Raw genomic sequence first — 25349 nt, 5'->3', positions numbered from 1 at the left:
ATTATAAAGCGGCAGATTTTGTCTTCAACAAGAATTTTAATAAATCTGTACTCAGTTTAATACAAATATCCAGGTATCTAAAAATAAAGTTGCTGACAAATAAATGTCTAAATATTTACAGCTGCTAAAATGTAAATCATAAAGTATTTTTTAAAAATATAATTTTAACTTTTTAAAATCAGTTTTTAAAAGAGCGACATTTAAAATGCAAATTGAAATATTAATAATTACTTTCCACCAGCTAACACTGCTGGCAGATTCATATACGAGTTTCACTTCCTCCCAGCCCCGGAGATGAGAGGACGGAGGTTGGGGCTGGGAGAGACCTCGTGGACACGGCGCCACTTGGGTTTAGCATCTGAGCTGACAAGCACCAAGTGTGCGGCCCCCACACACCTGGCCCAGGCACTCAGGGCCTTTATCACCAGGGCTCACACTGTTTATTTACACACAAATAATCAGCTGTTTTGGACCAAAACCACATTGCATGGCACTGATGCCCTTGCTGGTTCTTGGAACCATCAGAGGAATGACACGAGGACCCCACGAACTGCTGGGGGTTTCCTGCAGATATGGACACGATTCTGTAAACACAGCCTGTCTTCCAACAGGCCAGCTCTACTTGCTGACTAATACCAAAATCAGAACATAAACGAAAGGTTTTTTTCCCTCCAGAATAACCAGGACACAGTGAAGCATTTGTCATTTTTGGTTTGTGGAAATGCTCCTTTTTGATCTAATGTGTTTTTACCTAAGTGTGTGTACGTTTATAAGCTACAGATGGAGACTGAGAAAAATCAAGTTAGAGGCTAAAAGCCTCTTTTCTGTTTAATTTACAATGTGTTGGAAACAAAAAGAACCCACAACAGAGCTGGACCAGCTGGTGCAGCAGCAGCTCCTGCAACCCCCAACGCTGTGTGGTCCAAATGAAAGTGTCTTGTACTCACAACGACTCCACGTCTGTCAGAAGCCTGAGGCTGGTTCCGTTCTCCTTCCCACACCTCATCAACGTGCTCCGCTTCCAGCAGCAAGAGCAAGTTTTAACTTGAAACTCTAGTGCCCATCAAAAAGCAATCACCGGAAAATAAAAAGACAGAGGACTGAGTGTTTAATGCCAATCGAAAAAAATAACCTGCAGGAAAACAAATAAATTACCAAGCAGGCCAAGCAGTCAGCACCGAGAAAGGAGAGACACAACAACAACAGGCCAAGGCCCAGAAGAAACACCCCGTCTGAAATTAACACGCCGCAACACTCAGCAGAAATGAGTCCCTTTCACAGGGGAATTAAGTCACTTCGGTATAATTCTCAGAAAGGACTGCTGCCTACACTTGCTACTTCAAGTCAAAGACACAGCCAAATACCAATAAAATCTTTCAGTTAAGTGTTCTTTGGAAATTAGACACTTAGGAAAAACTGTAAATATATGTACCTCACAAAGAAACAAAGTTTGACCGCTGGAAGTGAACCTATTCAATTCTAAACTCTTCCTAAATGCAGTTGCTGAATTTAAAATCTAACAGTTGGGTATGAAACTCTTGGTGCTGGAAGAGATTAAAATAATGATCATTCGTGATTCTCTAAAATTTCAAAACTTTTGCTATCACCCTTATAAACTGGTGTCTCTTGGAAAAGTGTGACTTTCAGAGAAAATACGTGTACAGCTTATTTGGGGATGTGAAGAATGAGAGCAGTTCAAAAGGACCTATTTTAAAATGTGGATGCTTAGGAGAAGTGGTAAAACCGATAGGACCACACGCTTACAGGAATTCATTAAAATGAGAGACCACAAATATTCACGAGTAACTTTACAATGTAAAGCCCTGTAGGAGAAAAACATACTGATGTGGTTTGGATGTGTCCCCTCCAAATCCCACAGTGACATGCGAGCTCCAGTGTTGAAGGTGTGCCTGCTGGGAAGTGTCTGCGCCATGGGACAGATGCCGTGGGAATGGCTTGGTGCCCACCTCCCGGTGACGAGCTCTTGGAGATATGGCTGCTTAAAAGGCTGGGACCTCCGCCTTCTCCCGCTCTCCCTCCCTCACCATAGGACGCTGGCTCCCCTCTGCCTTCCCCAAGAGTGGAAGCTTCCCGACGGGGCCTCACCAGGAGCGGGTGCTGGCGCCATGCTCCCTGTACTGCCTGCAGAACCGTGAGCCCAGCAAACCTCTTTTCTTTATAAATTACGCAGCCTCAGACATTCCTTTACATCCATGCAGAACAGACTAATACTCATAGAGAACAAAATCGGTTTATAACATTCCTTTTTAGTTTCCACTTAATAGACTTACAAACAGAAAAGTGATTAGATTTTCAAACAAGAGTTGGCAGGCTTTTAACATCATATTTAAATGAAAAACTGCTACGGAAAACAAGACTGGAAATAATTATTAGTAGAAATTTCTACCATGGCCAGCTTGGAGGTGCTTGCTCCCTGCCTCCTTCACCTGTCATATTAGAGAAATCTCCCAAAACATTTCCACAAAACACACACACACCACATTATTTCATCAGTTTAGAGAAAATATCAAAATTCTGCTATCTCAGCGAACAGCAGCTCTAGCTGATCTCTTTTTCCTCCATCTGCCTGTCTCGTTGTAATAGGCATTTTAAATTTAACATTTATTAGGGTTATTGTATTTTTTGCAAATCTGTTTGAATTTTCTTTTTTCAGTAAAAACTATGTTTAAATGCCTGCTGAAAATATGCTGCCCCAGCCACAGCTTTCTTAAAAATGATAATCACTGTGAGATTTTTTTTTCATTTTATCCCTATAATGAGGCAAGGTATTTAGCCTTTGACTATAATCTAGAAATAAAGGAATAAACTGGTAATAGAATTACATCATTCCACAAGAAAGAAAAGTTCAGTATGTTAATTCAATGAGTAGTAGATTCTTGAGGAGTTTCATAACAGCATGACAAATGGAAAAATAATTGGCTAATACTTAAGCAGAAGTGGGCAAGCTTTCTGAAATATCAAAAACAAAAAACAAGTGCTTGACATCAAACCAGAACAATCCTCAAATGGGACATCACCAGAACCTCACACCATGACCGGTCTGACGTGCGATCCTCACGTAGGAGGTGAAAATATACCAGTCATTTTCTACTGAAACTCTAACCCTTAAACAAAGAAGAAAGCCGGGCACCTGTGGGCCAGCTACTCAGGATGCCGCGTCAGAGGATTCCTTGAGAACGAGCCTGGACAACATAGTGAGATCCGATCTCTACAAATAAAAAAGGGGAAGAAAGAAAATATTCCAGGCAAACTTTGCACGGAGTTTCTCCTGGTAGTGTTTTAACCAGCATTTGTCGTGTCATGAAGCGTTCATACACATCTTACCTTCAGGGGCGGCTGCAACAGTTTTCATTAAGCACTGGTGGAAACACACCCAGCAGGATGCCAGCAACCCAAGGGCTCCCGGGTTGACCCTCCGGCAGCCCACTCAGTTCTCGGAGTCAGTTTCTCAGCAAAACAAGGCTGGGCTAAAACATGCTGAGAGGTCACTGGGAAGGCAGTTCAGCAAGCTGCTTTATGAAAATCAGGAGACACCAGATAAACCACACCTTTTACTCCAATATTTTAATTTTTTCCTGTTTCATTAAACATTGGCTTTTTCATTAGATAGGTCCTGAATTCAGCCCAAAAAACTTGCAACCCATAAGAGATTCCACACCGACAAGACCCATGTTTGCACGGGCAGGTTACACTCACTGAGGAACGCTATCAAGGATGTGGAACCCAGAACCCGGGAAGCAGCTGTACCTCCTGCACGCATGCTGCCTCGCCCAGAGCATGAGGGAGCCACGGCTGCCCCAGTGTCGCCTCCTGGACCCCACTTCTTCCCTGCGCCAGCCACGAAGGACCATGGGGTCCTTTTTGGGTGCTGTGGTTTCTCGTCCTACACCCTGACGCAGTGACGCCTGCTCACCTACTGTCCCCTCCGGCTTCCGTGCCTGCTGTCCCCTCCGGCTTCCTGTCTGCTGTCCCCTCTGGCTTCCTGTCTGCTGTCCCCTCCGGCTTCCTGTCTGCTGTCCCCTCTGGCTTCCTGTCTGCTGTCCCCTCCGGCTTCCGTGCCTGCTGTCCCCTCTGGCTTCCTGTCTGCTGTCCCCTCCGGCTTCCGTGCCCGCTGTCCCCTCCGGATTCCATGCCCGCTGTCCCCTCCGGCTTCCGTGCCCGCTGTCCCCTCCGGCTTCCGTGCCCGCTGTCCCCTTCGGCTTCCGTGCCCGCTGTCCCCTTTGGCTTCCGTGCCCGCTGTCCCCTCCGGCTTCCGTGCCTGCTGTCCCCTCCGGCTGTCTGCTGTCCCCTCCGGCTTCCGTACCTGCTGTCCCCTCCGGCTTCCTGTCTGCTGTCCCCTCCGGCTTCCGTGCCTGCTGTCCTCTCCGGCTTCCTGTCTGCTCTGTTCTCACAGGCACACGGGTCCCCTACCTCCGTGTCTCCTGCACCCAGGGGACAGGACCAGTGGCAGTGACCAGCTCGTGATTCCAACAGAACCTTGCCTGTAATCGGTCACCTGGCTGGGTCCTCACGGTGCTGCCGCCCGCTTTACAGATGCGCCACCTGAGCATTAGTAGAGTGAGCTCTGAGGCAGCAGCCCAGCAGGACTGACTCCGGTGGCCGTCCCCATCGAGACCTAGGCCTGCTGTGCATTGGGGCGCTGGCCGTCAGGGATGGGCACATTTGGCATCCACCACCTCCTCGGCCCACTTCCCTCTCCAGCCGCACACCGAGCACGACTCTCTCCCAACCTGCAAGGAGCCGAGACTGCAGCTGCCCCCATGTCTGAGCAGCTTCTGCAACCCTCCTCCAGCCGTCGCAGTACCGCATCTCCTCATCCCCACGTGCGCTGGCCTTGCCACCAATGCACCTGCCCTTCCCTGCTGGGGCCGACCCTCACCCCCCAACCTCACCATGCACCAACACTCCCGCAGGCCCTGGCTAGCACGGCGCCTCTTGCTTTACTGGGATTCTCTAAACCTCCCTGTTCCATGAGGCTGATTCCTTCCTTCCTTCCCTCCTTCGTTCATTCAGTCATTCACTTGGGAAGCGCTCCTGAGCACGCTGTCCTTCCTTGAAGATGGGGAAAGAGGTGCCAACTCCTGTTCCAGAGGAAGGATTCTACCGCATGTGAGTAGAGAATGACAAAGCCACACGTGTCAAGGAACACAGCCCCACTTCTCCTGCAGCACAGCGATGACTCCTGTCCAGGTCTGCATACAGTCCCACACATGAAGCCAGAATGAAAGTAGGCCCCAACAGTCACCAGGCACCCAACCAGACCAACACTACGCTGTAAGAAGAAAAAGGGGCCTCTTTCCAACGGAAACAAATCCGAACCGGCATCTTCAGCTCTGGGACTCCAAGGGAGAGGCAGGTATCACAGGCAAGTTGCAGGGTACAGCTGGGAGATGCACACACCACACAGGGACACACCCAGACACGCATGTACACACACGTCACACGCAGACACGTGTATGCAGGCACACGACACACAGGCGCACACACAAATGCGCACATGCATGCACATATACACAGGCAAACACACACACATGTACACACATGCCACAGGCAGACACGTGTACACAGGCACACGACACACAGGCGCACACACATATACACACAGGCACACATGCATGCACACACATACACCACTCAGGCACATACACATGCACACATGTACACATACACATACACACATGCACACCACAAAGGCACACACATGCATGCACAGATACACACCACACACACACCTGCACAGATGCACAGACATGCATGCACACACACACCAGACGTGTGCACACACAAAGGCATACACAGACATGTGCACACATAGGAACAGTGGCACACATACATGCATGCACATTGACAATATGCACACACAAGCTCACAGACCCACGCCTACACACAGACACCTCTCCCTGACTACCAGAGCTGCAGGAACTCCGGCATCAGCGCCAGCACTGTGGACAACGCCAGCGATTCCTGGTGTGTGAAGTCCGGGCAATCCACTCCCTGAGGTGCAGGAGAAACCAGAAGACGACAGGGAGGTGGCGAACAGGAAGTGTGACTGCTCACTGCAAGGCACTGGCAGCTCCAACTTCATCTGAGGAGTCTCAGGAAGACAGAGGCCGCCTGCCTGCTGCAGACCCCTTGGCCCTGGAGGATGCACCTGCAAGAGGGAGTGAAGCTGTCGAGTAAAGCTGTCCTGTGCGTGCAGCAGTCACAGCAAGAATGGATTCTTGTTAAAAAGCAACCAAGCATCCCGCGCTCCAGCACATGTTCCCCAGGATGACATCAGGCTGGGTGCCTCCCAGGAGGAGGCCTCTGCGACAGGGCTCTGTGGCCTTCCCTACAGAAGGCCCAGCCGGGCCAGCAAGGCCATGCCAGCAGCACGGGGCCCCTGGAGCTCTCTCCTCGACGAGAGCGGCTGGCACCACTGAACCACCTTGATGGGAAACTGCAGGACAAGGAGTCAAAGGACTGGCCTCAGGGTGCAGTGAGACGAATGCAGGGGGCTCTGCAGGGCAGGGACTCTGCTTAAATCCAGGGGCGTGTCCTCCCACCACACACACAGCAGCGGGTGGTGAGGACAGGCCTGGTGCAGGGAGACAAGGAGCGGCCGGACGGCCTGTCACTCCTCTGCCTGCTCAGGGCTGGGCCCTGGGACGGGGCTCCTGCCTCCAAGAGACTGTGGTCCTCACCCCAGCATCTGAGGATCGCCTCTGCCCAGCAAACCCCACGAAAGCTTTGCCTCCTCCGGCAACGTCCCTGAAGCACACATGGAGTCAGGGAGAGGACCAGAGCCAAACCCCTCACAATGACCAGGGAGGAGGCTCCAGAAGCCCAACAGCAAGACTCCGCCCAAGGAGCAGGGATACAGTCAGCGCGTCGGGAAGGAAGCAAGGGGCAAGTCCTGCATGGCCCTGCTCACCAACACGAGATGTCCTGACAGGCACTGGGAACCGCCCAGGGAGGAGGAGGCAGCAAGGCTCAACCAGGCCAACGCCAGACGCAGTCACTCCTTCCAGGAGTCACCCGGGCATCTCCTAAGGTCCTCACCCACAGCAGCAGGCCCCTTCCTCCAGGAGCACGCAGCCCCTGGGGGATCTGTGACACTGGGGGCCTCCCCAGTCCACTGCAACCCCACTCCAGGCTCCCCTGACCGCTGGCTACCCTACATGCCAGAAACAGCCCGACCTCAGCTAACACTTAATTACATGCCAGAGATTCACCCAATCTCCCTGGGTAGAATGGAGGCCACAGTGCCCTTCCCCTTCCTGGGACCCTCTTCAATTAGGAGAGCGGTTCATGGTCAGAGCTGCACAGCACCTCTCAGAGGCTTGCAAAGTAGGCCCAAGAAACATCCTCCGGTGCTGTACTTACACTAGCATAACATAGAGCACATGTGAGGAATTTTTACTCCAGTGGTGCTGCTTCAAAGGCAACACATTCTCCCCATTAATCCTGCAGAGTTTTGCTACACATTGTTACAGGGAAACTGTGGCATTAGCAGGTTATATTGCCTAGCAGAAACAATCTACTTCCAGGAAAAAAAAAAAATGCTTAGAATCACTGTTTAGCCTGACTGCCAACCTTTCCACCTCATGTTTCTTGGTCTGTGCCAGGGCCAGGCAGGGGAGTATGGGCCCCTGGATGTGTCCTCTGTCAGCAAGCACTGCCCTAACCCCAAGCACAGCCTCAAAGCACAGCAGAGCTTCACTTAGCTTGGGGAGGGAGGGATACCGTGCCTGATTCGCTGCCGCAGCCAGGGCCTAACGGGCTCTGCCACACTCAGCAGATGCTCTGCCAACACCCGGTGGTGAATAAACGACGCCAAGTCAGTTCTCTGTGGGGTCTGTTCCAGGAGAGGCACACCTGCGTCTCGTGGCACCTGCCTCCTCTCCCACCATCAACAAGAGTGCCCGACCCCCATCTCCAACCACCCCATGACCCTGAGCTGGACCTTGGGAAAAGAGACATCCCTGCGACGGGACATGCTAAGCTCTATCCCCTCCTCCTGTGGCACGTTCCCCTAAGTTCACTCGTTGCAAGCCACACAGAAGGGAAATGCTCTGAAAAAGACACACACCCCAGTTTCCTACTCCATCAGGTCACAAATGCTGGGAAGTTTTATTCCAGCTAAATCCTCCCTTCAGTGCCTCTCGGAGCCTAAGTGCCACTCAGCCGATGGGCTCTTCAGGTGATCTTGAGGAAGACACACAGAAAACTATTATTTTCTTTCCCACCTACATTTTCTACTTTTGGGATTTATTAATCCATCCTTCCAACCACAATGTCCTTAAACAACGTAAATTTACTTGACCATTCTATCACACATCCAATAGGAAAAAAAGGCTGTTTCGAGGGAAGATGATTAGTGAATGACTAAAACAATTAACAGCTTTCATTCACTTTAATTTAGTGAATGGAGAAAGGTTTTTTTTTTTTTAAGTTTATTAGGTACATGATAGATGCTATAATAATTTCTTGCATAGAAAAGAGCATTTATTTCAAGCTTAGAAGAGTTGCAAACATTTGAAGGAATGTAAAAGAAGAGTGTGCTGTGTTTTAAAACGAGGAGAAAACCGGCAGTAGCAAGAAGCCCCCCACCACGAAGGCAGGGACAGCTTTGCAGGCAGCTCACCGTCAGGTCTGCTCCTAAGAACCTCGACACTGAATTCACAGCCTGCCAGCCCTGCTTCCAGGAGAGGGTCATGAACAAGGTATTTCTGGTGCTCATTAACATACGTGAATGTCCGTTTTAGAGCCTAACATCTGACTGCTTAAAAACTGTTAGGTCATTTTTAAACTGTGAGCTGATCAGGTCACAATTCCCTGGCCCTGAAGGACAGGGGGAAGCTCACATGCAGTGTTTCCCTAAAAAGGAAGGCTTGAGACCATATTTTTCTCCACATTCTGCCTGAGAAATTTTTTCTTTTTAAGCAATTGTTTTATAACTATAGTTTGCCATTACCTTTTCATTTCAAACCTGATTATCAGTTTTAAACATAGAGAAGGAAAAAAACTCATCAGCGCCTGAATTAATGCAAGTAACACGAGATTCATGTCAAAAACCGCCACTCTTTTCATGATAATGATGATTACACGTGAGGGTTAATGAGCTGGGGTTTGCAGGAGGCAGGAGCACGCTTTATTTTCTAACACTTCCGTTCTAAGGCACGGCCAGGTTAACCAATTCCATTTATTATGCTCCTGTCTTTGGTACTGACTAACACTATCACAGAATTTAATACGGACTAGGATACACCCCACACCTTAGGTCCACTGAGGGTAAACACCATGACCTCCGTTTCTCAGATGAGGACACAGTGGCTCAGGGAGGTTCTGCTGTACTTTTCGGTGAGGCTGCCGGAGCCGGCTGCAGCCCCACCCCAGAGCCCGGTCTAGGACCCCTCTGAAGAGCTGAGCGGCCCCTACTCATTCACCGACAGGGGCTCTGCTAAGAACACGAACCCCTAGCTGGGCTCGCCCCCGCCCACGTCCCCAGACAACAGGTGGGGCCTGGCAGGGCCGGCCCGACCAGCATCCATGCAAGCAACAACCCGGGCGAGGGGTGGGCAGCGGTCCGGGGTCGGGGTCTGGGTTAAGAGCGGGGGATGGGTAGGGACTGGGGAGGAGGTGGGGAGTCGGTCTGCGTTTGGGGTGCGGCCTGGAGAGAGGCCGGGATCGGGGTCCCGAGTCAATACCGCGGTCTGAGCCGAGAGCCGGGTCTGGGGTCTGGGCAGGCCTCCGCGCCGCACCCACCTACCGTGCTTCCTGTGCGCCGCCATGCGGGACCCGGCCGCTGACCTCAGCCCACCGCGCGCGGTCCTGACCTGAGCGCCGTGCCTTCCGGGTTCCGCCCTCCTGGGCCCGCCCACAACAGCAAGAATGCCCAATCCGAATACGGGACCCTGCCACGGGCTGTCAGTCAACTACATCACGGCCGTAGAATGGCTCATATCGAGTCTGTGGGCGTGTCGCGAGGCTCCAGACCCGCCTGTAGGAGCCTCGCTGTGGAGCATGCGCGGAGGGAGGGCTGCGGGGGCGACGGCGCGGGCTCTTGCGGGCTTGAGGACGCTGTGGGAGCGCTGGCGGGGACTGCTGTACGCGGTGGCGGAACTCTGGGGCGAACACTAGGGAGGGCGCTATGAAGAAGAGGGAAACCGAGGGCCCCAGAGAAGAGGCGCCCACCCCCAGCCCCACGGGTGCACCTGCAGATCCCCAGTCCCCGCTTCGCCCCCAGGCACCTGCTGGACACAGGGAATGGCCAGGGGAGTGTCCCCGGCCCCAAGGCACCTGCTGGACACAGGGAGTGGGCAGGGCGGTGTCCCTGGCCCCCAGGCACCTGCTGGATACAGGGAGCGGCCAGGGCGGTGACCCCCAGCCCCCAGGCACCTGCAGGATACAAGGAATGGCCAGGGCGGTGTCCCCGCCCCCCAGGCACCTGTGGGACACAGGGAGTGGCCAGGGCAGCGGCCCCCACGTCACCTCGGCTTGCCCGACCCCTTCTTGTCTCCCTGTCCAGCTTCCAGGGCCTCTACCCTCCCGCTCCACCCCCTCAGGACCCTCCTCCTTGAATTCATTTCTAACAAAACATTTCCCAAGTGTGTGCCAGGCGCTGTTCCTCATGTGGGCTGTCTCAGGAGAGGAACCCACGGAGATGGGTGTTTTGGAGGAAAATGAAGCTCGTAGGGCCTAACTGGAGAGTGATGGGCGCGGGCTTGAGGTAGTTGAGGGAGCAAGACTGGGGGTACCCAGGGAAGGAGAGCATGAAGGGTGGCCAGGGAGAAAAGGAAGGTCCTGAAGCCAAGTCAAAGAACGAACCATTCGTCTCCAATGATGTGGATGAAGCAAGAGGAGGACCAGTGATGGACAGTTGCATTTGTCAAGGGCAGGGGCCATCAGGGATCTTGGTTATAGGAATTTTGTTGAAATGGTAGAAGCAGAAGCTTGATGGAAATTCATAGGTCTTTGAGGAAAAGTTAGACATTGACTGTACACTATTCTCTGGTGGGACCATGCAAATGGGGCAATAGCTGGAGGGTTTTTGAAGACAACACACACACACACACACACAGACACACACACACACACACACACACACATACACATACATACACACAGAGAGAGAGGGGGGGGGAATTTGACCTGATCAAATTGCTATTGAAAATGAATGATGCAGGAGGGAAAATAATCCCTGTAATGAGGCTGCGTCTTGAACTTGTTCTCCACTTCATCATTCTCACCAGCACTCAAGCCCACTGTGGACTCCCCCATAACAAAATCCTCCCAGGAAATATGTATTTTTCTCTAGCCCTGTTTCTTCAATCTCTCCCACATTCAAACTGGCGGAAACAGTTGACTACAAAGCCAGTCTCCTCTTTGATGTCTTCCATGGACTCTGTGACCCCGTCCAGCTTTTCTCTCCACCCCTCCACTGCACCTGCTCATGCCAAAGTCCCCAAGGCATCCATGTCCCTGGCCCTAACACACAGTTCTCAGTAAGCATGTTAACATGCTAAGGCCTCCCAGAAGTGTCATCCAATTGCTGGGCCAAACTTGGGGGTCATTGGTGACTCTCCTCTTCCTCTCTTCCTGAATAACCCATCCAGAAAAATCACATCAAGCGCATTCTACTTGCAACGTGTCTTACTTCCACTGCTGAGTTTGTGTCTTCATCATTTGTCACTAGGATTTCTCCAGCCTTTTTTAAGTTGATTTCCGCAATCCCAGGATTTCTCCGAGCATTTTAAAATTGATCTCCCCAATTCCACTCTTGTTCCTCACTCCCACCCTACGGCCATCTCTTCTTATAGCAGCCAAAATGGTCATTTTAAAACCTCACTGCCATTCAAAAATCGCTGAAGGTGGACCATCACAGCAACAGGACAGGGAAGAAAAACCACACCGTCACATCATTAGATGCAGACAAAGCATCTGACAAAATCCAACACCCATTCATGATTTAAAACCCAAACACCCTCCGCCAACTATGATTAGAGGGTAACTTCTTCAATTTGATAAGGGATACCTACAAAAACCCTAGAGCTAACGGCAAACTAAACGGTGAGAAACTAGAAGCTTTTCCCACTAAGAGCAGGAAGAAGGCAAGACTCCCCCTCTCACCACTGCTTCTCACTGTCACACGGGAAGTCCTGGACAATGCAACGAGACAACAAAAGGAAATACAAGGTATGCAAATTGGGAAGGGAGAAATAGAAGTTTTGTCTGCAAATGACGGGATTATCTATGAAGAAAATCTCTGCCTTGCTCAAAATCCTGCATCATAATTCATTGTGTAGAGGATACAAATCAAAGTCCTTAAAATGTCCTGAAAGACCCCTGAGTTTTTCTCCTGTCACAATAATGTGGTCCTTTTCTCCCTCCGTTTCAGTTATTCTGACTGTTCAGTTAAAGGAAAATGTGGCCAGGCACGGTGGCTCATGCCTGTCATCCTAGCACTTTGGGAGGCTGAGGCAGGAGGATCGCTTGAGCCCAGGAGTTGGGGACCAGTCTGGGCAACATAACAAGCCCATGTCTACTAAAAATACAAAAAGTTAGCCAGGCATGGTGGCACACATCTGTAGTCTCAGCTACTCATAAGGCTGAGGTGGGAGAATCACCTGAGTCAGGGAAGTTGAGGCTGCGGTGAGCCGTGACAGCACCACTGTACTACAGCCTGTACAATAGGAGTGAGACCCTGTCTTAAAAAAAAAAAAAAAAAAAAAGGCAAGGCATAGTGGCTCATGCCTGTACTTCCAGCACTTTGGGAGGCCGAGGTGGGTGGATCATGAGGTCAGGAGATCGAGACCATCCTGGCCAACATGGTGAAACCCCATCTCTACTAAAAATACAAAAATAAAAAATTGAGTTTGGTGGTGTGCACCTGTAATCCAGCTACTCGGGAGGTTGAGGCAGGAGAATCGCTTGAACCAGGGAGTCGGAAGTTTCAGTGAGCTGAGATCGTGCCATGCACTCCAGCCTGGTGACAGAGTGACACTTCGTCAAAACAAACAAACAAACAAACAAAAAAACCAAGTCCTTCTACCTCCCCACGTCTTCAGGCCTGCTGTTATCTCCCTAAATCCTGTTCCCAGGGCCATGGCAGAGGCCACCTCTGATGCCACCCTCACTGTGCTCTCAGGTCCCCGTGCACTCCCCTGCTGGTTGGCCTCTGGACTTTCTTTGAAGCTTTGGAAGGTGCTCAGCTGGGGGAGTGGGGTGTGTGGGTGAGGAGCAGCCCTCAATCACTGAGACCTAGAAGCTGAAAAGCTGTCCAGCCTTCCTAAGCTGACGTGCACTCCAAGCTGCTCCTGTTAGAGCACCCTAGCAGGACGGGGTCCCAGTGGCTACAGGAGCAGCCCAGTGTCACTGCAGCCTCTGGGACGTCCGTCCCCTCCTGCCCTGCCTCTCACTCCCTACTTCCTCTCTCTAGTTTCCTGGGATCGATCTCTCAAGTGAACTACCTGCACCCAAATCCACATCTCTAAACCAGCTTGTGGGAGAACACAGGGGAAGATTTAATAACGACGTCCTCAAAAAGTTCTTTTCTGATATCACAAACTGTATTTGTTGCCCTTTTCACATTCACCAATAACACTCCATATGTTTCCTTCAGAGAAGTAATTATAACTTGTAATTGTCTGTTCCTTGGGTAACTTCTGGGCGGACCCCTCTCTAGACTGAAGGCTTCGTGGGGCCGGCGACTGTGGCTGTCTGTGCTGCTCACACGCTGAGAACACAGGAGAGGCCGTCAGTACATTTGTGTGATTTTCTTGTTGCTGTTGCATGAAATAATAGATTTTCTTTTTAAAGGTGAAGGGATGGGGACGAAATGCAGGGGAAGAAAGCAAAGGGAAAGTAAATTATGAAATGAAAATAAATTTGCCTGGAATCTCTCCCTAGTTGAGGTTTGGGCGCTGAATCCACCGTTTTTTTTTCTTTTTCCTTTTTTTTCTTTCTCTTTCTTTCTTTCTTTCTTTCTTTCTTTCTTTCTTTCTCTTTTCTTTCTTTCTTTCTTTTTTTTTTTTTTGACAGTGGAGACCACTGACAGATTCGGGAACCATTTAGAAGACATGGACAGCGGCCATTCACCTTTCTGCCCCCTCGTCGTTTAGCACTCTGCCTTGAAAATAAACTGCAACTGATGAATAATTGGGTGATCAATTATACGGGAAATTCTTACAGAGCCTGTTTTTTGTTTAAAGATCTTGGAATTTCTGGAAAAGATTGGTTTGTCCATTCCAAATATTTTGGATGACCTGATTTCATTCTAACTCCCATCCGTCTTTCTATGCGGTTTGTTTTCGCATCTTTTATCTCATTTAAATGCCATAGCCACGCAGGTGGAAAGCAGAAATCCATTTCTGCATTTATGTTAAACTGGGGCTGAGAGACTTGCCCAGGGTCGGTGACCGCCCAGGGACCCCCATGCCAGCGCGTCTCGCTCCCGCGTTCCGCTCCTGGAAGGGCAAACCCACGACCCTGGCGAGGGTCCCTCCACACGTGGCCAGGGTGGCTGATCTTCCCGGCTGCTGTGCTTGTCAACACCACTTCTCCGGGTCGATTTTCCCTTTTCCTGGGCTCTGTCGTCCATACGCCACTCACAGCAAACCCAGGCGGCGGCCCCCTCCGAGGGCGCTCCCTGCGTCCGGACCCAGTTTCTCGGGGTGCCCCCGGGTGAAGCCGCGGCCACACACCTACCTCAGCGTAACCCGCCCGTGGAAACCGGGGGAGGTTCCGCCTCCAGCACCCACGCGGCGGCCGCACCCCGCAGTGAGACCCTCGCAAGCGCCCGCACCTCCCTCGCCCCGCGTCCCCTCTGCCCCGCGAACCCCCTGGGCGCCGAGCCGACTCGAACCCGAGCGCAAGTCCCTTGCACAAACGCGCCGGCGCGTCTCTAACCGCAGTCCAGAAAGGCTGACCCTGCCCAGGGGTGACGGGTGTGACCGGGTCCCCCACTAACTTTCGGGCGCGGTGAGCGTCGCCCGCGCGCGCCGCGGTGGAGGCTGCTGCTTTCCCGCCGGGAGCCCGGCACAGTCCCCGGGTGACCCGCGCGCCCCGCGCAACAGTTGGGGCCGGCCTGTCCGCGCGCTCCCCGAGCCGGGCCCTTCCCCAGATGCAGCCGCGCGCCGGCCGCCCCCCAGTGCGCCGGTGCCTCCCCGGGCGCCGAGTGCGCAGGCGCCGGCCGTGAGGACCGACCGTGCGCCGGGCTCGAGCGCGGTCTGAGCGCGCGGCGGCTGCGGCGGCGGACGGACGGACCGCGGACGGACGGACGGACCCCAACCCGCGAGCCCCGGGAGCCGTCGGCCTGAGGAGGGGCCGCTTCGCCATGTCGCCCCGCACCTGCTGAGGCCGGAGCGTCCGAGGATGTCCGCGCTGAGGAAGGTGCGAGCCGCCGGGGGCCGCAGGGAGCTGGGCGCTGGGAGCCGGGCGCGAGGCTGCGAGAGCCGTCGAGGCGGGGAGGGGGCGGCGTGTCGGACCCGCGGGGACGCTCCGAGGGCGTCAGGGTTGGGGGCGGGGGCAAGCGGGGGTCGTGCCGCCCGCCGGGGCCGGAGCGCCAGGGACCCCAGGGACAGCCTGTGCTCGGGGGTCGCGCGTTGCGCTACTCGCCGGGCTCCGCGCATCCCTGGCCGCGCTCGGGGGTGCTGGGACCCTGGGCTCCAGGGGTGCGGGAGCGCACCGGGCCGCGGAGGTGTGAAATTCTCCGCTCTGCCAGCCCGGGGTGGAGGGGGCACAGCCTGGGGGGCGCTGGCGGGCCAGGGGCTACGCGCCCAGCTCTGGTGGGGCAGCTGCGAGCGAGTGGGGGCGGCGGGCAGCAGACTGCGTCCCCCTCCCCCCAAGCCCGGTGGAAACGCCGACGGGGACCGGGAATGAATGAAGGGTGCCGGGCTGGGCTGCGCGCGCGGGGGCTCGCGGGGGCGGGAGCGGCCAGGAGGGGCCCCTTGTGCCGGGCTGCCGCGGCTGCCGAGACCAGGCGGAGTGGAGGGTGCGCGCAGCGAGGGGGTGGCCGCCGCCCGGCTCTCCAAGTGCGAGCGAGGAGCACGGGGGCTTTTTTAGGGGTGGTTGCTAAGCGAGGCGCTACCCAGCGCAGGGTTTTGTAACTAAGCCTCCCCCGGCCGCGGCTGTTGCTGTCTCCGGCTCCTTCGCTAACGATTGCAGGAAAATAATGAGGATGTAATTATTACAGCCCTGAGCGGAGGGCTGGGGGGCGGCGGGCGCGGGCTCCTCTGCCTGCGCGCCCAGATGGGGCTGGGCTGGGCTGCGCTGGGCTGGACTGGACGCCTCTCCCCGCCCGGCCCTCCCTCCGCGCGCGGCGTGTGCCGTGCCCCAGGCTTCGGAGCAGGCTGGACCCGGGGACCGGGGAGGGGCCTGGAGGAGAGACAGTTGGGCGAGGTGGGCACCGGCGAGAAGGCGGAGCCCCCGGACAGCGGAGGTTCGCAGGTGGAGAGCGGGCGCGGGGGCGAGGGTGCGCGGCGGGTCTGCGATGCGCGTCGGAAACTCGCGGCCCCCGGTCCCGGCCCTGCGCGCTTGGAGCCCGGGTCCTTCCAACCCCTGCGCGACGCCGCCGCCGCCGCCGGTGAATGGCGATCCCGGCCACGGCTTGGAATTGGGAATTCGTGACTTATCGGCAGCGCCGGTCTTGTATCGGTTAAAGATAAAGCGATCAGCAGAGAATTTATCCTTCGTGTGGATGAACTCGGCCAGCCCGGTTGTGGCGGGTTTGGGAGCTGGAAATATTCTCCAAAGCGCCGCCGCTTCTTCCGTCCTCCCGGACTGGAGGCTGGAGGCAGCTCCCGCGACGCGAAGGCGAGGATCCCCCACAACGAGGTCGGGCCTGGGGTGCGGCGGACAGAGACCCGGTCCCAGAGCCTGGCGGAGCCCGACAATCCGCTCTGTCAGGAGGACTCTCATCAACAGTCGGTGCATTAATTGTGCTTGCAGTTGGGAAATAACCCGGTACCTCGTCATAGCCCGAGGGAGTCCAGGAGGCTCTCCAAGGACCCTTCCCCCAGGTCGCGAAGCTGTGCTAAACCCCGGCCCCAGCACACCTTGGAAGGCACATTTGGGCCTGAGGTGAACGCACCTTACACCATTTTCATCTTACTTCCTTTTCTCTGAGAAAGGTAATAGATAACCAAGGCCAAAAATGGCGAAATGATGAAAAAAGGATAATTCCTGGCAGGTCAAGTTGTTACTCTGGGTTTAAAAAAATGTCATTAATCAGGATTTTCTAGTAGCCAAATTGTCTTGTGCCGGCAGCTGGGTGACTCACAGATTTGGCTCCAATAGTAATTGTAGAGTGTGCGTACCATTTCCTTCTGGATGGTGTGACTTTTTCATCGCTTGGAAGAGAGCACATTAGAATATTTTATCCCCTACATCTGGCAGCATGGGGAGCAGGCTGTACGCAATACTCTGTCGAAGCACATCTGGGCGGGAAGGCCGTGGAGGGACCGAGGAGACACAGAGCCGGCCCTGTCCTCTGTTCTATCTCAGGTCACCTGAGGCATCTTCTCCACGGCGGCAGCTCAGGCGCGTAGGATCTGCTCTCAGTGATGACCTGGGACGCATCCTGCCTCTGTGCGCCATTCCTGCCCCTTCACTGTCACTCCTTGGTGATCGCCCCTGTTCTTGGGTAAGGAGTGGAGAGGCACAGAATGGCTTCCTCTGTTGATCTACCGCGTCAAATCTGTATATTATAATTTCAGGTTAAAGGGTAAGCGTTGTAAGCAAAATGAGTACTACGTCAAATAATTCAAAGGAATGAAGTAATTAAAAGTAAAGTTTTCTCATCACGAAGATGTTTTCTCAGACAAGCATTCTAAGTCAACTTTTCATAGTATTCAATGTCTATTTGTTATTCTTCGAAAGAACTTTGCACTTGTGATTGTCCAAAGTGGTACAGCTTGAGACAGAAATAAACATGTATTTATTTACCAGCTTTATGTATGCCTTTTGTTACTTGTGATTTAAATGAGTTAGTTCGACTTTTATTTTTATAGAATTCAGATCACATTATTTCTCCCCAGTGACACACATGTCCTTCTGTGGCAATCTATTGCTTCTCTTATTTTTGTCTACTTATTTCAGTTTTGAAATTCGTAGAAATTCCAAATTAAGTATTAAAAGCAAAAATACGTTGCATGGAATTTAAATTACATTGGATTCTGTGTACCCAGAACCCAACTAATTCTGAAACTAAAGTGCCCTAATATCTTTTTAAGGGTGAGAGGATTTTTTTGTTTTGTTTTGAAGACATTATCTTCCATAATGTTGAAATTGAAGAAATGCTATAATTTTTTTATTATATAACCGTATTTGAGGAAAAGCTTCATGACTCCTCAGTGATCTAAGGAGTTGAATGATGTATACTTTGAGTGTAGATTTTAAAATAAAGTTAATTAAATATTCTATTTATTGACCCTCAGGACGGATGCTCCGTGGTCATTCATTGGATACAATGAAAATAACTATGATTCATCATTTTGGCCAGATGGGAGTCATATTTAGAGCATTGCCAGCATGCTGGTTATAAAAGAATTATAGGCTGCCATACAGGAAGTTAGTGGGCACACTTTCTATGCAGTTAAAAATTATTCTTAATCAACCGTAGTTTTACCAAGTAGTTTTCATCATACGAGGCTTCCTAGTGCCAGTAACTTCTTAAATATGTTTTGTTGTTTCCTAGGTACTTGTGTGTACAAAAACTGAGCATGGTGATTTCATGTGTGTTCATGACAAAAGACTTTAATTTCTAGGGAAGTTAAGCAGGTGGGCTTCGGCATTGACCAGGCATGGGGTCGTAGGGTGTGCAAACTCCAGTTTAAATCTTGCATCTGCTGGTAGCAACCCTTCCCTTCCAGGGCTTAACAGCAGTAACAAATTAATCTCCTCAGCAAAGGCAGTAGGAGCTCATCTGTAAACCTCTGTTTTTCTTTTTTCATGTCATTCTTCTGTGCACTGACTTCATCTGCCTATGAAAATCTTCTCCCAATCCTCAGGTCATGGGCCTTGACATGCAGTCTCTTAACTTTAGCTCCAGGAGAGGAGCCTGGCTATTCTGACATCCCCGTGATGGGTGTCCGCTGCAGGTGCTCTAAGGCATGCACCTCTCCTGACTTGCTGGCAGTGTCTTCACGTGGGATGTCAGTTGCCTTAGTTCTGGAACTTTCCTGTCTGTATTTATTGGAGGGCCTTCAGGATTTGAGCTTTCTAGACCTGTTACTGCAGGCTCTGGTGTATTCGCAGTTCAGTGTACGCTTGCCTTTGCAAGCAGCAGCCAGCTCCCCTGGGAGAACACCTGCTCCCTCATGGGGTTGGCTTGGTGGACCCTACTTCCCGTCAGAGGTGGCTCCTAGCTCCCTCTCAAGAGCAATTGAATGAGTGAAGAGCGGGAACTTTCAAGGAGAGGAAAGCTTTAGGAAAAATGGCGGGAAAGGTGTAAGGCCTAGAATTGAGGCATCAGTGCACAGCCTTGTGGGGATGGCCTGTCTGGAAACGACGCTCTCATCATCTGTCTGTGGAGGAGAAGGGCGGCCGTTATGCAGAGAGCTTGGTCCTGAGGATGCTGTTGGAAGCTCTGAACTAAGTGATGCCTGAACCATCATTACCCCATGACTTTCAGTTACATAAACGAGGGGATTCTTTCTTTGAATTGAGTTTTCTGTCCCTGACAAGCAAATGGGATGTATGAGTTTTTAGTTTCTCCAAACATTTCCATGTTAAACCTCTTGTTGCAGGGAAAGGCTTGTTCGTCTTCAGGTACTGTTTCTTATATGGAACACTGTGTGTATTGGCAGGAAAAAAAGAGAAAAATTTAAATCAACCATTTCAAACAATGAATAAACATTTGGAACCAGCCCATCTGTAAACGTGTGTTAAAAATGTTTAAAGTAACCTGTGAATCTGACTGATTATTGTCTTTAAAATGTTTCACACACTGCACAAAAGAAGAAAAATGGAAATGACCTCAAGTGTCCACAGAGTATGCATTTTAAGGTAGGCTGTATTAAAAAATATCCTTTTGTGTATAATGAATGTTTGTCCTGTGACTTTGGCACAGCATTGTAAGTGGCTTTTTAGAGACGGGGTCTCCCTCTGTCACCCAGGCGGGAGTGCAGTGGCATGATCATAGCTAACTGCAGTCTTGACCTCCTGGGCACAAGTGATCCTCCCACCTCAGCCTCTCTAGTAGTTGGCATATGCCACTGCAGCCAACTAATTTTTACTTTTTTTTTTGTAGAGACGGAGGTCTTGCAGTGTTGCCCAGGCTGGTCTTGGATTCCTGGCCTTAAGGAATCCTCCTGCCCTGGCCTCCTCAAGTGCTGGGATTACAAGCGTGAGCCACCGTGCCCGGCCTGCATTTGGCTCTTTATTTGATCTCACTGTATTTCAGTTTTCTCATCACCAAGAGTAGGGCCAATGCAATATTAACTTGATAGGGTTAAAGAGGATTCAATGAATTGATGACTGTAAAGTGATAAGAATGGTGCATGTGGTAAATGCTGGATTAGTCTTGACTATTTTCATCATGAAAAAATACAATTGAGGCCTACTTTGAGCCAGTCCACAATGGAAGTTATCAAGCCACTCTTTGATTTCTCTCAAAACTCTTTTACTTATTATTTCTGGTCTTCTTTTACTCTTTTGTATATCTCTTGCCACTTTCCAAAAAGTTTTGGACCCAACTTAACCACAAAAGGACAAGGGCAGAAATGCTAATTAGAAAGTAGAAATAGAAAATTGGAAGAAACAAATGTGATAACCATGAGGATGGACGTAATTCTCTGGGCATCACGTTTGACACTGAGCTTCTAGGGAGTCAAGTCAACAAAAACCCAAAACCACAAAGCCATGTTCAACCTCACGATCATGCTGTCAGGGTAGACGTTGCATACTCATTTTTTGGTGAAGATGAATTTTCTCTGGCACTAACTCGTAAGAGATGTTCTGAGGGTAGATCTTATATTCAGGAGCTGGGGTTGTGTCACATATAACAGTTAACAATACAGAAGTATTTTTTAATGATTTTGTCTTGATTTGGTTTCTTTGAAATAAACCAAAAGCAAAACTCACATGCACAGCCTACACTCAGCACTGATGACCTCTTCTTGGTATTTATTTACTTACTTATTTAGACACAGTCTCAGTCCTGTCTTTCAGGTTGGAGTGAGTGGCATAATCATAGCTCACTGCAGCCTCGACCTCCTGGGCTCAAGCGATCCTCCCACCTCAGCCTCCCGAGTAGCTGGGACTACAGGCACGCACTACCATACCCAGCTAATTTTTTGTATTTTTAGTAGAGATGGGGTTTTACCATGTTGTCCAGGCTAGACTCTGATTCCTGGGCTCTAGCCATCGGCCTACCCCAGCCTCCCAAAATGTTGCGATTATGGGCGTGGGCCACTGTGCCAAGCCTTTTGCTGGTATTTGCATGTGATTTCCGTGGCCAGGTCTTCATGTCTCCATCACTCACTAAGCTACTGTGGTTAGGGCTGAAGACATGTGGATTCACGTTGTGTGTCCTGCAGACAACAGCAATTTCTCAAGTTTCATGTGCCTTCACATTTCCTCTGAGTCTTTGCGTCTAAATGCCCAGAAACCTGTTTTAGCTGAAGGTAAGTGACTGTTGTTCTGATGGCTGTGGCCATCTATGGATGGAGCCGTCATAATGGTTCTCTCAGACCCAGCGCCGCTTCCTTCTTCTCTCTGTCGTCTTGTGCGTTGGGAAGAAGTGCTCGTTCGCTCAGCAAGCTTAGAGGCAGCGTCCCCCTGACCCACGAGATTGGGTTGGGCAGGTTTCTCTGTGCTCTGACTGTTAGGGTGGCACCTCTCACCACCTTGTAATTCCCACTTTCCTTGTCTTTGCTGTTTTGGAATAGCCACTCTGTGAGGAAGGGTCTTGATCACCCTTGAACCCCGGCCCCGGGTCTCGTCTAATAATCTGAATGGGTGAAGGTGCAGAAGAGGGGCTGATGCCTCCCTGAGGTACAGATTCCCGAGCCCAACCTGCGTCCCTCCCTCTTCTCCAGCCACGTCGCCCTCCCAGGGTGCTGGCTTTCTGCTCCCCACGGTGATTCCCTGCCTCTTCTCTGGCCACGTCGCCCTCTCGGGGTGCTGGCTGTCTGCTCCCCACGGCCACTCCCTGCCTCTTCGCTGGCCATGTCGCCCTCCCGGGGTGCTGGCTGTCTGCTCCCCATGTCCACTCCCTGTTCCCTGCCTGGGCTGTGCCCCAGCGAGACTCTGGCTTCACCCACACTTGACAGTGCTTTTCATTCCGTCTTTTCCTCATGTCTGCTCTCTCAAATCTAGTTGGAATGCTGCTTCCCTGGCCCGGATGCCTGAGTGAGGTCATGCTCTCAGCCTCCAAATTCCTCGCTGGGGCTGGGTCCTGGCCTCCACCTCCCCCAGTCTGTCCACATGCTCTCCTCAGTGCAGCAGAGATGGTGCGAAGGGGTGACCCAGGCCATCCCCACACCTGCCACAGGGTTTTAGGTCATGTCACTGGATAAACAGTTGCATGAACTCGTAAATACTCATAGTTAATGCCTCGTTACGCCACTATCCCTTATCGCGCTGCTTCTGAGTTGTGGGTGCTGGAGACAAGCACAGCATCAGGTTCTTTACCTTTTTTCTTGGTCTTTAATATGAAACTTTTAGCTCTTTAAAAATAATTTCCATTTTGTAACATTCTTTGTAATATTTTGACATTCTGAACAAACTTCCAAACATCTGTTTTCTGACTATACTATATATAATTTAGAAATTTGCATAAACAATTGAGAGTTGTAGTTTCAACCTTTTGTTGTGGCCATTTTAGAATGTAACACTGCTGGGTCTGAAACAAAATGTTCTAGGTTGTCACTATAATTAGATTCATAGTTTTATTTTTGTTGGTGAAACTTGAGTTCCCTAGTTCTTTAAAGCAACCAAACAGTATTTCTCAGTCTTCAATTTATCCAGTACTTGCTTCTCTAATGATATTTTCTCTAGTCACAGCACTCAATTTTAAAAAAACTTTTCTTTGCATGTAACTATCCCAGCAATTTCACTTCTGGAAACTTTTCCTGAGGAAACAATCACGAATTTATAGCAAGTTAGCTAAGTGGATGTTCCCTCCAGTTTTGTTTCATAGTATAATATTAGAAAACAGCAGTAACAGGATGGGGTAAATTCATGGTGATACAGCAATGTTATAAAAAATACACATCCACAAAAAGATGGAAGTTAAGTACTTAATTCTATAAGAAGGTGTTCATACCATATTAAGTAAAGAGAGCGGATTATAAGACAGTATGAATACTTTCATCCCGTTTCCCTAAAGCTACTGAGTTTGGAGCGTACAGACCAGACTGGAAGGATACTGACCCCAGAATGAGGAACCCTAGAAGCCTGATCACATCTCCATCTCACTCAGCACCAGGTCACCTGCCTATGGGGGTCCGCACCACCCCTCATGGCCCGCGCAGGCCAGCCAAGTTCATCCTCTCAACGCTCTGTCCCTGTCACCCAGGCCTCCTTGCTCGTGCCTGAACTTCAGTGATTGTCCTGGTCGGGGCCTGTGTGCCCTGCAGGAAGGCCGGGGTGTATCTCTCCCTTCCTCCAAGCCTTCCCACATGTGGAGCTTCTCAGAGAAACCAGGCCAAAGTGGGTGCTGTCCCTCCGGTGCTCCTGGCTCCCTTGCCTTCTCACACCCTGTGTGACTTATTTATTTTTGATGTTTTCTGATCATATCTGGCATCTGTTGAGCGCTTCTTATGTGCTGGGCACTGCTGGGCGAGTTACTCACATTAACTCATATAATTCTCATGCCAGCCCTGTGAGGTCAGTGCTGGCGTTGTCTACAGGCTGCGGATGAGGAAACTGGGGTAGAGGGGTCACATGGCACATTGGATCCTGGGTGGGATCACACAGAGCCGCAGGCCACATCAGCAGGGGGGCTCCAGAGCTGGGGGTGCAGCCTCCACCATCCAGTGCCATGGGCTGGGAGAGAAGATCTGCGGGATAGAGGGCTATCCACTGTGGTCATGGCAGTGTCCCCCATGCCTGACATCTTGCTGGGCATGAGCCCCTCATCTGCTGAATGAATGTGGATCAGAATGCCAGCTGCACACCGGCAGGTGCCGAGGTGGACAGTGGTTTTGATTTTCTGTTTTTGTTTTTTTTGCTGTATCAGAATACTTTTGGCTGCAAGTAATAGAAAGTCCCACACAAAACAACTGAAACTGAGGATTTGTGCGCTCTTACCACAAAGCACCACAGCGGGGCGTCCTCAGCAACCAGGTTCCCGCTGTCTGCTTTGTGGCCTTCACCATCTGGGCGTAGCCCCTGCTGGCTGCGGATGCTGGCCCTTAAGGCATGATGCGAGGACGGTGCCCCTGTTGGTGACATCGGCCCTGCAGGCGTGATGGGGACACCTTTGCAGTAAGGAAACCTTACTGTAAGTTCTTGGGAAGACATCCCCTCACATCTCATCATGTCCGAGCCAGTGGCTGGGAAGGGAAATGAGGCTCTTGCCCTGGGCCTGGGGTGGTCTTACTCGCTGGGCTGAGCTGTCCTGGTTCTCTGGGTCTGGGGAGAGCGACACCGGAAAGCCGGCCTGTCCTAGAGACCAGGAGGCTCTAGAGGGTGAGGGGCTGCCGGGCACTGCCCTGCCTCTGACTGCTCTTCTGAGTTTGTGCGCTACCCACAGCGCGTCATACTTCTGAGTCTTACGGGACCTCTTTACGTTTGCGTTCAATAAAAAGACTGTAAGATATCATAAAGCAGACAGGCAAGGAGAAACCTCCCCTGGAAACCGTCGAGCCATAGTGACAAATGCACCATTTACCGTGCTCCGGGCCAGTCACGCGATGGGCTTCACCGCCTGGCCTCGCTTAGGCATCTTTGGTCCCAAGTTCCAGAAACAAGCTCTGGGTGACGAAAAGCAAGGTGGAGAGGCTGGGAGGACAGGCCACGTTTCAGCCGAGGGGAACGCAGAGGACACAGGAGGCTGGAGGGTGAGCTCTGAGGTGGGACGGGGTGCAGGGTGGGGATGGGGGGGCTCTGCAGCAGTATGGGGGGCTCCATGACGGGACGGGCAGGCTGTGTGGCAGGATTGGGTGGGGGGGCAGGGTGGGGGCCTCTGTGGTGGGACAAGTGGGCTCCATGGTGGGATGAGCAGATCTGTGGTGGGATGAGCGGGTCTGTGGCGGGATGAGCGGGTCTGTGGCGGGATGAGCGGGTCTGTGGCGGGATGAGCGGGTCTGTGGCGGGATGGGCGGGTCTGTGGCGGGATGGGCGGGTCTGTGGCGGGATGGGCGGGTCTGTGGCGGGATGGGCGGGTCTGTGGTGGGATGGGT

At 51.8% G+C, this 25349-nt stretch overlaps 3 protein-coding genes across 4 annotated transcripts in view; 2 read left to right on the top strand and 1 right to left on the bottom strand.

Annotated features, from left to right (window-relative positions):
* Window positions 1-9853, bottom strand: part of ERICH1 (glutamate rich 1) — a 62801-nt gene extending 52948 nt beyond the window's left edge. For both annotated transcript variants that reach the window (XM_032162537.2, XM_058442869.1), the window contains exon 1: window positions 9773-9853. In XM_032162537.2, the coding sequence (XP_032018428.1) occupies window positions 9773-9794 (22 nt within the window). In that variant the 5' untranslated portion in view covers window positions 9795-9853. The remainder of the gene's footprint in view (window positions 1-9772) is intronic.
* Window positions 9854-15271: 5418 nt separating this feature from the next.
* DLGAP2 (DLG associated protein 2) overlaps window positions 15272-25349 on the top strand; it is a 937648-nt gene continuing 927570 nt past the window's right edge. The window contains exon 1 of the mRNA XM_032162534.2: window positions 15272-15393. The gene's annotated coding sequence lies outside the window, so the exon portion shown is untranslated. The remainder of the gene's footprint in view (window positions 15394-25349) is intronic.
* Window positions 16129-17948, top strand: LOC131384060 (uncharacterized). The gene has a single exon (XM_058442837.1). The coding sequence runs from the start codon at window positions 16493-16495 to the stop codon at window positions 17084-17086; it is 594 nt and encodes a 197-aa protein (XP_058298820.1). The 5' UTR covers window positions 16129-16492; the 3' UTR covers window positions 17087-17948.

Source organism: Hylobates moloch, unplaced genomic scaffold (genome assembly GCF_009828535.3).
Source record: "Hylobates moloch isolate HMO894 unplaced genomic scaffold, HMol_V3 SCAFFOLD_8, whole genome shotgun sequence".
NCBI classification, from domain to species: domain Eukaryota; kingdom Metazoa; phylum Chordata; class Mammalia; order Primates; family Hylobatidae; genus Hylobates; species Hylobates moloch.
Note: the sequence above shows the minus strand (reverse complement) of the source record. Positions and strands in the feature narration are given on the sequence as shown.